Here is a 13,923-nt window from a genome sequence, read left to right on the forward strand (position 1 = left end):
CGAAAATCATCGATTCGTGCCGGTAAATGCTCTTTTTGCCGCGTTTTTGTTTGTTCATCGTTGCGAGTTGGAACAAACTGTTCGTTTGCGAGATAGCGAACCGGTATGTGCGTTTGCATGCCTGGGAGGAAGGCGCGACGCTTAATGACGCACCTCGAACGAGGTCGAGGCGCATCGATAACGTGCAATTTTCAATGTAAGAATTTGTATGCTACTTACGCCCTGAATTCCAAGTCAGTCCCGTGGTAGTCAGTTCCATCGTGCACGAAGTTGTAGAGATTGTCGGTAAGACGGATATGAAACAAAGTAAAAATTAAAGAAATTCCGTTTTGGAGGATCAAGCTTCCAACTACGTATGGATCTTATTTTAGATTATAGTCGTACTGCGATTATAATTTGAAGAAAAATTCACCATCGATAACGTACGTTAGAAAATATTGTTAAAAAGTAAGTGTGAAAACGCGTTGCTATTGTTATTCGCCGTTACGGTATCTCGTCGTATTTCTACAAGAAACTTCTGACTGAGTGGACCGAGTAGAGAACTCAATCAAGCGTCTCTCTAGATCAAAAAATCTGGGAAAAAGCACTTGCAAGCGTAGAAGTTCGTGTCAAGGAATGCAACGTCAGGCAAGCGTAACTCTTACCGGACGACAAAGTGTTGATTAGAAATTCATCGTTCTTTTCTGTGGAAGCGGAGGCAAGAAAGAGAGTCGTCGGCGCGGCGTGTCGGTAACCGTGAAACACCGAATTTTCGAAGCTGCCGGTTCGTTCTACTTTTTGCCCGCCACCCAGACCGATCGAACGAACAGTTCGCGGTGCGGGTCGCAATAAGCGAAACGCGATACGCGCGAGACTTTTTTCAGGGTCTCTGGCCGAATCGATCACGGTCGGTCGTCGCGACGGGAAAGAAACCCGTTCGTTCGTGCTAACTGCCGGTGAGCAGCGGCTTCGTTCGTTCGTCCGGTTGCTACTTTGCAACATTTCGTGATACGTAATAACAACCCATACTTACGGACGTTGGATCCTGGATGGTCGAGATGTATCCCGGTCGGCGTATGAAACAGAAAAAATACATGGGATACCCCGATTAAAAAAAGGAAATGAAAAAAAGAGAGAAAAATAAAAGAGAAGAAAGGAAGAAGAAACACGCGGTGCTGTTACTCGAAAATCAAACGGTGGTGGTCGCGAACCGTTTAATTTTCAATTTCGCGGATCGATCTCACCGCCCCGTCCCTCGATTCCTTTCGACCCGCTTTCCATCGTTCGTTCCTTATTATCGTCGGTGAAACGCGACCGATTAGGTCGATCGGCGGTGGCTCGTCAGCCAAGTGAGTACACGATCGGCGAAACGATCGATCGATAGGGAGGAGACGACGAGGGGCGTTTATGCAGGAATAATAATTGGATTGTAATCGTCGGTGGGACGGAAGCACCGCTTTTCTGCCCCCGTGCTACGTGCATAATGACCGCGCGCCAGTTTCAAAGTATAAAGACGTTCAGTCCCCATCGACAATTTGTTATGCATACCTCGCATGGACGAAAATTGCGTTTAATTCGCCGCTGCTTACGCGTTCCATCCATTCCGGCACTCGAGACTCAGGTTACCAGCCACCATCGAGCTACAGGGCAAGATGGTGAATAGAGGGGACGCATAAATGTAGATGTTCCATTTAAAAAGCCATTTTCGCGTGTTTAGCATAATACGTAATCGCGCGAATCGGTCGCTCGTCGAATTATTCCCAATCCCATCCGAGGCGCGGCTGCGTCGCGTCCATCGAGTCGTTAACCATCTCCAACCATCTTCTCGCCGGCGAAAAAACCCTTGTTCGGGATCGGTTCTGAACCGCGTTCCCAGAACAATTTATATACCTTATCGAAAACCAGCTCGCGCCAAGAATATGATCGATCTCCCCCCGATTCCCATCACCAAAATCCCTTCGGCCATCGATCTTTGATAAATTATTAAAGTCGAGGTGGTATCGTTCGTCAAAGGAGATATCGTCAAACGAGATATATCGGAGACGAGAACCAACGCAAGAATTGTACAGAATACTGATATCGAGGAATAATTATACGAAATTTGTTGTAAATCGTTCGAGTAATTGATCGAGCAGAAATGGCGAGTAATAAAGTTTAACGAGCATGGGATTCGCATTGTTTGCTCGCTAATTGGTATTGTTTTAACTTTTTGCGGTGCCCTGTCGAATTTGGTCTCGACGCTCTATTTGATCTGATGTTTTAAAGAAGAAATATCCTCTGCTATTTTAACCATTCGAAACACAGATTTCATACAGCACGAAATATAAAATGTTCGTCAAATTTAATTGAACGTTCGATTCATTGCGAAACTTACATTACCCCAAAGGAAACGTGTATGTACGCAATTCTTACCGTGACAGTGACCGCTGAAACCACTCAAAACAGGCTCACAATTCGTGGAAAACACGGTTTCGATCGGACTTAAACGAGAACACGCGAGCGAACTCATTCCGGCCGGAGATCCGTTTGTTTATAAACCCTCAAAATGTTCTGCGGCCATGCGTTTTCGGTGACACAGAGTTTCGTGGACGAGGAAACGAGTTGCGGTTTCCCGACTCGGCCACGTCGAGCGACTCCTGTTCCGTTTAAATATTCCATCGTGGAACCAGTACCAGCACCCGAGGACCCTGTTTGCGCGCGTTTCAATCGGCTCGCCGGTAAACGTCCGCGTAATTCGTAACGACCCTGCCTCGCCATTCCAATCCCTTTACTCTTCCCCGACAGTTTTACCACTTTTCGACAATTCCGCTCTTCAGGAAAAAAATCGCCTCCTCGTTCGCTTCGGAATCCTCCAGTGGGCGCCGTGAATTTTATTACCCTGCCGCTACACGCGCCGTTCGAAAGTCCCAGCTGGAGTTATATCGTTGCGGTTGTTGTCGTTGCATTTTTATTTTTTTCTCCGACTTCCTCTTTTAGCGATGTAACTGCTACAGAAAACTCTTTCTAGACACGCGACGCGATTTTAAAAATTTCCGCGTTTCGATCAGCGCTTTCAGCATTAACACGTCGCCCGTGCTTATCTATCCATATTTCAAAAGTAACACGACTCGAACAAGTTTCTCAACGAAAAACCATTTGAAAGATTACACAAACTTATTTATCGTTCTTCTACCGGAGAATTGAATTATCGTGAGTCGCGGCACTTTTGAAATCATGTGCGATATTTAGAAGATAAATTGGAGGTAACACTAAGGACGATCGTAAATGCCATTTGATAGGCTGTTAGGTAGCTTGTCAAGTTGCTCGATCAATATAGTTTCCCAAGCTATTTCGATAAATTGTATATAGCAAGACTCGTTAATCCATTTAGATATCCTGGATACTATACAAACTGTGCATTTTTCTAGCGTCAGTGACAAGCGTCTTAGACAGAACCAATCATTTCATGCTCCTTATTACAACTCTCGTAACAAGCTCTACTCGCGAACAAATTACACGAGCCTTTGCAACATTTCAACATGATTAAAACTCACCAGCAACCTGTCAGTCAAAGCTGAACGACGAACTAGCAGCTTCACACGAACTGCCAGAACCGGATGCCGAGGATAGCCGACAACGAGAGCGTTTGCACGACTTTATAAAGGGTGGTGGGTCCGCGTGAAACGAGCGAGAGTGCGAGGTAGGGCAGAGGCAGGTGGAGGAAGGTGGATGGCGGTTTGCCGCAAGATCGGGCCTGCTCCCAGCGGAATTTTAACTTTTAATAATAAAGCGAGGGAGTCTCGTGTTGTTAGGTTATGATAGGCGGCCAGAAGGAATTGGTGGAGGTGAATTGAAGATGGTAGGAAGCTCCGTTTGTCCTCGTTCCTCTTGACGAAGGCAAACCGCAGCACAGGCACCGCCGACACCGCGTAATTGGCCGGCTCTCACTTTCCGCTCGTCCGATTGATTATTATTTTTGTGCGGCCTGACCTCGCTGACCCCCGTGCTCGATCGCTCGTCCGCTGATCGCCCGATCTCATCATTAAGGGGACCCCGAAACCTTTTACCGGTGGACAGCATTTCCTCCACGCACCAATTATTATCGAATTACTCCTTGGGAACGCGTGACCGTCCAACGATCTCGCGATGCGCGTCGTGTCGTCCTTTAACGTCCTTATTATCGTAAAGCAGTGCAATAAAATTTAAGTTTTATTTATATCGCGATAAATTCAATGCTTTGTAATTGGGAATTCAGTGGTTCGAATTAGTATTTACTTTCATTCTGAGATCTTTAGTTCTTAATATTAGGACTATCGAACTGTAACAGCTAGTACTGATAAAAGTTGATATTAATTTCTTCCAGAACCCTTACATTCTTTTAGTAACTGCAGTAACAAAACGTTACCTAATGTTCGTTTGTTTCAAGTGGTAAAACTTGCTTGTAATTTTCCACGAATTAAAGTGTCTACGAGTTATTATATTAAACGCAATATTTCACACGGGATCTATCACCGATTTGTTGCATGCAAATGTCAGCATCGAAAAGATCGGGGTTCCCCAAAGTTCGAGCGGCGTGCACCTTTAAAGAAACCTCTCACGCGCGTAACATACTCGGACATAAAAGAACTTATTCGCCGGTTGGTCGGTGGCTGGTTATTATCTTTATATAGCTCGACCCAACTGACCTTAATGCACCGATCGCTGCCGCTCTTTCGATCGTGCTATTAAACCGCTTGAACTTATGGACAAAGGTTGTGGCTGTGAGTAATCGAGAAATCTGACGAAAACCGAGGATCCTACTCGCAGGACGTAATAATTCGACTGGAGCTCGTTCAAACAAATTAATATTCCTTTCTTGCGATCGTCGAGGATCGAGCGGATACCCATGTGAGCTACTCGGAATTAGGGAGAGGCTCTCGAAAGGAAGGGGAAAAAGGAAAGCTCGTGCATACGCTAATCGGAAAGCTTTGCAACCGGAAGTGGCAATAATCGAGGGAAGCGGTCGTAAATGGCACGCCTCCTCTTTTTCACGCTACCAAGTGGAGGATAATTCGATTCACGTGGGAGGACTCCAGTAACGAGCTAAGCGAACCCTGTTAACTTCTTTCTAGGAGAAATAAAAAGTCAACGGGACGAGAACGCGAGATTCCAGTCCGAGAACTTCCTCCATCGTTCGCGCCAAATGATAATTGCGTTTTCTGCAGACGTTAACGCAGCGACTACACGCGTTTCTATGGAAACTTTATTCGGGTTGCTGGGTCTGTAAAGCGGAGGAATATTTGTAGCTACAATTTCTTCAATAGCATTTCTTTAATAGCATTCCTTTCTTCCTAAAATCGTAGAATCTATACCGGTTCACGAAAGTATTTCATCACTTGCCGTAAAAAATTTGTACCAACGATTAATAAGATTTCCAAATCAAAATCAAGAAGAACGTTGATCTTTTGCAATATGGGTTTAATAAGAAACATATGTAAATTGCTATTGCTACACAAATTCATGAACAAACCTGCGGCGTTACGAAATTTACAAGAAAGCATCTGGCGGACATGCAACGTAGACAGATCGATATCCAGGCATCCGATAAGCGAGAATTTATCGCGTGGATCTAGCGCGAGGACGTGCTCCTCGTGGACCTCGAGTCCTAAGCACGGCCGTTTAAAGTAAATTATTCCAAATAAATGAGCGCGTATCCCTCGAGTGTCTACATCCCGGAGACATTCGTTTACTCTTAATTAATGATCCACCGGCAAGACGGCAGGATTAATTGCGCGCAATCAGATCGCGGTAATTAATTACTTCGTGTGTTTGGGATCACTTTATTTTGCCGTTCAGTGATGGAAACGAAGAACTAAAATTGCACAGAGGACTGCGACGGCAACAGCAGCTGCAACCAGTGGCCGGCTGAAAATATTCAAGGTAACGTACGCGCGTGCAATGAGTCGCGGAGCTGCTGCTGCTGCTGTTTCGCTCGACGAAGAGTCGATTAATCGGCCTAGCTGGGGGCAACGAGAGATCGTTCCTTCTTAGATTGGCTGCCCTCGTTAACCGGTTCCAGACAAATGCAGATAGAGATGCTACAAATTACAATGGTGTCGGCTTAATTGATCGAATCGCGGCGGAACTAGGGTCTCTGCCATCATTGGCTCGCTTCAACTTACGTTGCGTTTGTTAAGGAAACTTTCACGCTTCTCGGGACGCGACATTTCTCTTCTTTTTAATATTACGTATTTAAATAAAATTCTTCCAGAAAAAAATCTCAGCATCAAGGTGGTAATAACGTCGGAAGATATCCAGCCGTAAGACGAAGGGTTCGCAGAGAGGCTTTATGACAGGCGAGAAGAAGGTCAAAGGATCTTTACTCCGTGCTACGGAGACCAGTTTCGCGCTATTCTTTATTCCAGGCAAAGTTTCTTGCTACAGTGTTGCGTAAGAGATGCTTCTCTCGTATAAACCTAGCTTGCTGCCACCAGCGGTGTTTATGTCAAAGAGTAGATTCACATAATATTCCAAGGTAAGAGAAACAGCGTCAGAAGAAAGAATTCTACTTCTACACGGATTCTACTACATTCCTGAGTTTTAAAGAATCGCTGAACTTTTTAGAACATATGTATACCAGACAGAGTCTTCCGTGGAAGTTCACCTAACGCCACCCAACAACAACCGCGAAGGTAACGACCAAGTATGAAGTTGGTCTGCTCGTTATTTCTCCGACCAGCCGTATGATAGGCTTCCACGTGGTCGTTAGTCGTACAGACGGAGAAAGAGGCCGCTATTAAGATAACAGTTTGCAGCCATTAATAAAACTAATCTGACGAATCGTCGGGAAGTGGAAGAAAGGTTAAAGTTATCGGATACCTTGCGCTGGTCCTACCCTGTGGACAGTTCCATGCGAGAAGGAACGCGAAATAGAGTCGACGAGGCGACGTAGATTATGTGCGACGAAAGGAGTGTGATGAACGATCGCTTCGAATTCGCGAATCTTATCGGCGGTCGTCGAGATAGCACGTCGGCTCGAGCCTTACAAAGGTCGTAGGTCAGCCAAGCAGCCGCCCACGCGTGTCCACGGAAAGTCGCGTGAATCACTACGGAGGCGCTAACCAAGAGAAAGAGGACCACAAGAGAGAAAGAGAAAGAGAGTAGTTTCAGCCAGGTTCGTTCCTCGCAATGGGATATAATTAACGGCTACACGGAAAAACTCGTGAACGCAAGATGGAAAATTGCGTCGCGATCCAGACTAACGTATGCGTTACATGTCCCTTATTAGAAGCGCGTTTTGACTTTGCGTGGGTAAGAAGAAAATGGCTGGCACGTAATTACGTCTTGAATTATGCCGAGACCGCTGTTATAATAGCGTGCGATTCCTATCGGCACACGGCTTTCTAAACGAAATGTTCCTTGCTTTCCGCTGCAATCAATCTGCTGATTGCTGGGAGTGAAAGACGGAGAGACACCGAGTCCAACAAGTCGGATCTCTCACGCTTTCGTTTTTAATAGCGTCGCCCTATCGTGCGTGTCCGATCGGTAACTCGCGGTTTCTCAAATAACGCGATTCTTCTTTCTTAACCGGGTTACTTTATTTACGGTATGCGCGAAACACCTATATACGTTTATCATATCAGCGGCAGAAATGGCAAATGTAAAATATATATTGTTCTATCGGTGAAGCTATCAGAGAAAGAGAATACCACATACACGCGGTAGCCCGCAACAAAGTTACTACACGGCCAAGAGTTAATTATTCCCAGCAAATCAGCGATTCGTTCCCGCGTCCGGTCCACCTTCGGAGATCAATTGGGCACGCTGATATTCCCGGTCGTTTCATCGACGAGGGGGTCCCGTGCCGCATCGGCGAGCCGCTGGGTCGAGCCGAGCCGATCCGAGCGGAACCGACACGTTTCACCGGCGAACGAACCAAAAACACGTTCCTTTGTGCGGATACAATTGGGTGACCGGCCACCCCCGGCGGAATAATTTCAGTTTCGCCGGTCGAACGAACGAGTGCACCATTCTATACCCCGGTTTCCCCTCGCCTTCTCGCCTCACCTCGAACGCCAGCCTGTGCTCTCCCACTATATTCCGCGTGCGTGCCCGTGGGCGGATCCTGGATGGACCTAATAAATTGTTTGTTGTAATTAAATGAGTTCGAGGGAATCGTGTAGGGCGTTTTAGGCGAAAGAGACGATGGACGGGGGGAATGGTGAACAGGAGAAGGGGGGGAGGTGGCGCACACGAACTCTATATATAAAGGAATAAAGATGAACGGCCTATGGATGGGCCGCTATCTGCGCCGCTGGAACAGAAACACGCTCGTGCCGCGACAGCCCCTGACAAATGACGGCCCGAGCGAGGCTATTGCCGCCGCCCTAGCAACCCCTCCTCGGCTATCAGCAACCCCTCCCTGCCCCCGAACCCCTTACACGCCACCGTTCCACGTCGACGCTCTTTGTCTATCGTTCCTGTTGCGCGACGTAGCGCACCAGAGCCACCTCCGAACCACCGGACCCCCAGGACCATGATTAAACAGGGGGGAAAACGAAATTGAGCGGCGAATATTCCGTGGCGCGCGCGCCACCCCGATAAACTCTCGATTGGCTGCGAGCGGCCGCGCCGCCACCGCTTCGCTTCATCCCCTGTGAATCCGCGCCCTGGTGAACGAGAGAAAAGCCACAGTGAGAGAAGTTGCGTTCGTTGAATGAAGGGTTTTCGAAATTTTGCCCTAGAGAAGCTACAGGGGTGGATTTAACGGAGCGATGGTTCAGAAAATTCTTCCACTGTTTGGTGAAAAATGTAGAAATGTGTGGAAGATGTTTGTATTTGTAGTTACGTTTGCGAGTATTTCGAATTTTCCGATCATACGTTTCGAATCTGAAAAATAAGTCTACCTGTGAATCCTACATCTGTTGCTATCCAAATAACATTAGCCTGAATTTCACTAGTTTACTAAACAGTTTACTAAATCCAATAGTCAGAGATTATAATACATATCGTATAACATACTTGAAAAGAGAAACAGGAGAACTACTTGTACCGTAAATTATACAATACATTTACCGATGAACTTTGTAGCTGACATATCATCTGCAGAATCAAACTATAAATCACGTCTATAATCAAATTACGTAAGCTGTATAAATTTACGAAACCGAACTCTAAATAATTTTGTGAAACGTGTCATTCCTACGCTACGAACAAACTCGATCCCATAGCTATCGCGTTACCCAGCTTTTTTCTCGCGGAAAATTCGTGGAAAGGAAGATCGAGCGACGGGAACGAATATCCCCGGCGAGCGTTCCGCAGGGCACGTTCTATTTGATTTGCAATTCGAATCGGTCGCACTCGCGTAACGGTGAAGAGAAGAAACGCGCGTGTATTCGTCAGTTGCTCGTGTGTGTTCGAGATCCACGAGCGGTTGATGCAAGAGGAGGAAAGAAGAGGAGTACGGGCGGTGAAAAAGGGAGACGTATAGACGTAACCAAGCGGGAAGACGAATCGAGAGTCGTCGACGTTGTTCCACTAGCTCGGGGGGTGAAAACGCAATCTCCGGAAAGTGTCTATCGCGGATATACGTGCAAATTGATTTCACTTCCTGCAGCTTCCTCCGGAGACTCGTCGTTGAATTCTTTTTTCCTCTAATCACGGTTTCTATTTGATTATTTGGTTTATCGGAGAATAATATCGGAGACGAATATCAGGCATATCGATGGATCGAAACGACGCGACGAAAAAAATAAAACGAAGTATCGGCTGGCCAGGGGACAGAAGTGATTTTCGCCGCTCCATCGTGACCCTTTTACAACTGACAGTGTGAACGGGTCGCGCGAGGGTGACGACGAGGCAATGGCGAAACAGAGATGGATTTTTCGAGCCAGCAAGGGGTGACGGAGGGGACAGAGTATCGTGGCTCGAGTGGAAAGAGAGGAAAAGAGGCAAAACGCGCGACGGCCGATGGATTTGACAGAAAGCTTTACAAAGCGCTGTCGCGCTATTTTGTATTTTATTTTCGAGCGGCACGCGGATTGGACACGGACGTTAACAGCACTCGTTGTAATGCTTTATAATGCCCCGTATATGCCTCTCTCGGGTCCCTTGTCTCTCTTTCTCTTTGGTCGTCTCTTCTCTCGTCGCCAGGCTCCACGCCGCTGGATAACACGGAAAGGGGGACACCAGGCACACACCATCCGTCGGATTTTTCGCAATAAAATATGAGGATGGCTCTAGAGAGGGCGAATCGCCGTTCCGAGTAGTTTTCCAACCGTGGATCTGTCATTTAGCGCTCATTTACGCATTTATGTACGAACCAGTGATTACGATTCGTGGAATGTCGTTGTTTTTTGTATTATTAACAATGATTTAAACCTTCGATCACGATAGAAATATCGAAGGAAATTCAGTACGGTAACGCCTAACTGAAACGATTCGCGCGATAATCGAATTCTTCGAGCCATTCGATCTTCTCAAAGGAAAATAGATGCGAAAGGTACGAAAGAGTTATCTCTCGACCACCGTGATTTCAACTACGAGAAATTACAATCGACGTTTTAAGCGACACGTGACAAAGAATGAAAACACGCAGAAGAAAGTGTACGCGAAGCGATGCGCGGGCTAATCCTCCAATTTCGCGGACCGATCATAATCTTCGCAGGAATTCGAGACAAGCCGCCCCTGGCGTAACTCGCCTGATCCAAGGGAGCGAAAAAGAGGGAGAAGGAGAGAGACATAATGGGCCACCATTTGGCCCCTTGCGCGCAGAGAAGAGCGCGCGCGCGCGCGCATTATTGCGCGGCCTCTCGGCGGCGCGCGTGAGCACGAGAGCGAGCGGGCGAGCGAGCGGTACGGCGCATCTTTTATTCATCCGACAGAGTGGAGCCTTAATTTGAATTGAATAGGATTTATAAATTATTTCAAATTATAGTTGCGACGCATGACCGGTACGGAGACCTGGAGCACAGCTACCGGCTGGCTGCCGCGAGTGGTCGACGACAACGACGACACTGCGCCGGTGGCGACGACTCCTGACGACGCCGACGAGCAGCACGACAAACGCTGCCGGCAGCCGCCGTCGCCGCCGCCGCCACCGCCGCCGCCGCCGCCGCTGTTTCTTCCTTCTCTTTTTCTTTCTCTCCACTCCGCAGATTTCACCGCGGTTCGAGCAGGTGCAGAGAGAAGCAATTCTTGAATGCTCTACTCTACCACCTCGCTGCTATTCCTTGAGAACGAACGGACGAAGGAAAAAGAGAAGCAGAGAATTGCAAAAGAGAAGAGAGAGAAAGAAGGCACGGTCGCGAACCCTTTTCTTACCGCGGCTTTTGCCGAGATTTTCTTACGTAAGCACACAGCACCGGCATCTCGCGCTGGAATTCCAAGTCCCCCGAGCGCCGTTGCGCCGCGAGAGTAAAGCTGCGCGTTCGGCTCGTGCACCAAGAAGAAAAGTATCTCTTCTCTGTCCGATGCTCGGATGTTCTTCGACTCGGCTTCTCATCCGCCTTCTCCTTGCCCCCTTAGCCACGGCCACTGACAAACGGATACGGAGCTGGCGCGGAAAAAAGGCGCGGGGCGCGAGAAAAAGTTGCATCGGATCCCAAGATCTCCTCTACCCGACTCTCGGTTCGACGCATCGATACGCGCGGCGTATCCATCGAGACGAGTCGAGCGTGTAACGAGTTTCGAAACGGGCAAAAACGTCGCCACTTTATTGCTCCCGATAGAAATGTATCGAAACGTCGGTAAGCTGTCGCTATTTGCCAACCGGCCGTCCGATATAGCTCTTCCCGCGCCTCCCGGCTACGGAATCGACCGGTCGAGCCTGTGAAACTACCCGGGGAATTCTCCGTTTAACGCTGAAACCGACTCACCAACTGGAGGGTGCAATAAACTTTCGACCACCGTGTAAAAATCCATCCGGAGAATCTTTCCTGATTTCCGTGAACTCGAAGCCTACGTTTTTACAAAGTAGCACTTGCACCATCGATTTCTACGACTTTAACCTTCCACTTCCATGGAAGAGTATTTAAAAAGAGGGGAACACGATCAAGGCTGTTCCTGTTGTATGTTGGAACAAAGCGTTCGTAGGTGAGTAACGTACGCTCTGAACGTATATACGCGCGAGGTCCTGCAGACGAGAACGACTCCGTCGTAAATATGGTAATCCCGAAGTATCAGCGCTACCCGGTGGGTCGGGGACGATAACGACCATTATGCGAATGCTCGACGAAAAGAGAATTAGGGGAATCATTTGTTAGGCGAGCTGTCCGTCGCAGCTGATATAATCCCCGGATGTCGGCGCCGAAAGACACTCCCTGCAGGTCGTCCCGCGACCCAGCCAAGATCTAAATGACTTAGGATCTATTCTGTAAACCTGTTTCGCCAACGAACATAATGGCCATCGATTTTTTCTAGAAAATCGAACGATCGATTTATCGGCACGTTAGAAATTTTGTTGGATTTGATTTCCTTGAATGATCAATTTCAGTTTAAACGATCGAACAAGTTGAATCAAATGCATTCCTGCGACTTCGATCAACTCTCATAAGCGTAAATCATAAGAATTTGTCTTGACGACGTTGAAAAATTGTGGGATATCGTCAGAGTCATCGATGGATAAATAATACATATGTCCCCAGAATTATCATAATATGATTCAAAGTCCAAAAATTTTACGTCAGCATCGAGCCATTTGTCGAAGACACAAACCCCAGAAGAAACGGATCTTCTCAAGAAAACGACGTGGATCGAAGTCGTACAAACGATTACGTCTATCAGGAGCAGAAGTAGGTGTCCATATATCTGTCATCGGTCGATCCGTTGATGTCGTATTCACCGGTTAGAATCTCGCAGGGAAGAAACACGGGTTTTGCAGGAGCTGGGACGTTGACCAGGTCAGGTTTTATTCCCACGGGATCGGAAACGTGATGCTGCACGTCGCTCGTTCCTTCTCTTGTTCCCTTTGGTCTCCCAGTGCGAGGGGCGGGCAAAAACCGCGAACGTTCGCGTTATGAATTACAGATTGGCAAATGCGTAAGTACGTATCGGGCCGTGGCACCGCGGGTAACGCATACCTGGCCTCGCAACGAGGCTACGGGCCAAGCAGAGACACGCGGAGAGAGAACGAGAAGAGAGGAGAGAAACGATGAAGTGAGCACAGCAGCAGGTTGCAGGTCGCTCGAAGGGGTGAAAGAACGGCCGCTGTCGAGCTTCGTATTCCGGCCTGTCGTCTTCGTCCTCGAAAGAGTCTCAGCCTGGCGGAGGATAAGCAGAAGAAAGAGAGAGAAAGAGGTAAAAGTACGACCTGCTCGGACCCTACGGAGAAAGGGAGACGTAAGAACCTCAGCGTGTATACGTATAAATATATATACGTGTATATACGCGCTCTCCGGGATACGTCACCCGATTAATTTGTTGTTAGCAAACAGGTTGGCAAACTGCGAGCGGATGCTGGCTCGAGCAAATAAAGGAGCCTCCATTTATTAAGCCGGCAATAAAATAGCGCTCCTCTGCTCTTCGTTTCGCCGTCTCCTTTCTTCCCTCTTCGATTCTCCAGTCCCGTCGTCCGTGGGTGGAACAGCGGCGAACCAAGGAGGAAGGGATACCGCCACGGTTCCATCCGACAGAGACAGAGAGAGGGGAACACGTCGGGGGACACGGCTGATTTATGCGAAAATCGGGGGACTCTCTCTCAGCCAGGATCCACGGACCCGAGGAACACTGCGTGGAAGTAATGCCCTGCTACACACTCTGGCTGAATCGGGTTAATCCACCCCAAACTCCGTTAAGAGGAAGGAAGAAAGAGAGTGATAGAAACCGCAAGAGGAAGTATCTCAATGACGACGACAACGACAACGATGCTTAAAATCGCCTATTCCATCCTCTTCCTCTATGTCGATGTGTAGGGGGACGGCCATAAATAGGACGATTAGCTTGCTGATTTGTTGCTCCCCTTCGTCGAGTCTATCGTCACCCAATTTG

The 13,923-nt window shown here is 47.8% G+C and overlaps 1 protein-coding gene across 2 annotated transcripts in view; it reads right to left on the reverse strand.

Moving 5' to 3' along the window:
* Window positions 1–236: 236 nt before the first annotated feature.
* The window catches only part of LOC132904558 (ankyrin repeat domain-containing protein SOWAHB-like), a 68,734-nt gene continuing 55,047 nt past the window's right edge, over window positions 237–13,923 (reverse strand). The window contains exon 6 of one of the 2 annotated variants that reach the window (XM_060955177.1): window positions 237–1,024. In XM_060955177.1, the coding sequence (XP_060811160.1) occupies window positions 968–1,024 (57 nt within the window). In that variant the 3' untranslated portion in view covers window positions 237–967. The remainder of the gene's footprint in view (window positions 1,025–13,923) is intronic. The other variant, XM_060955176.1, reaches the window with a different exon arrangement.

This window comes from Bombus pascuorum, chromosome 2, assembly GCF_905332965.1.
Source record: "Bombus pascuorum chromosome 2, iyBomPasc1.1, whole genome shotgun sequence".
In the NCBI taxonomy this organism is placed as follows: Eukaryota; Metazoa; Arthropoda; class Insecta; order Hymenoptera; family Apidae; genus Bombus; species Bombus pascuorum.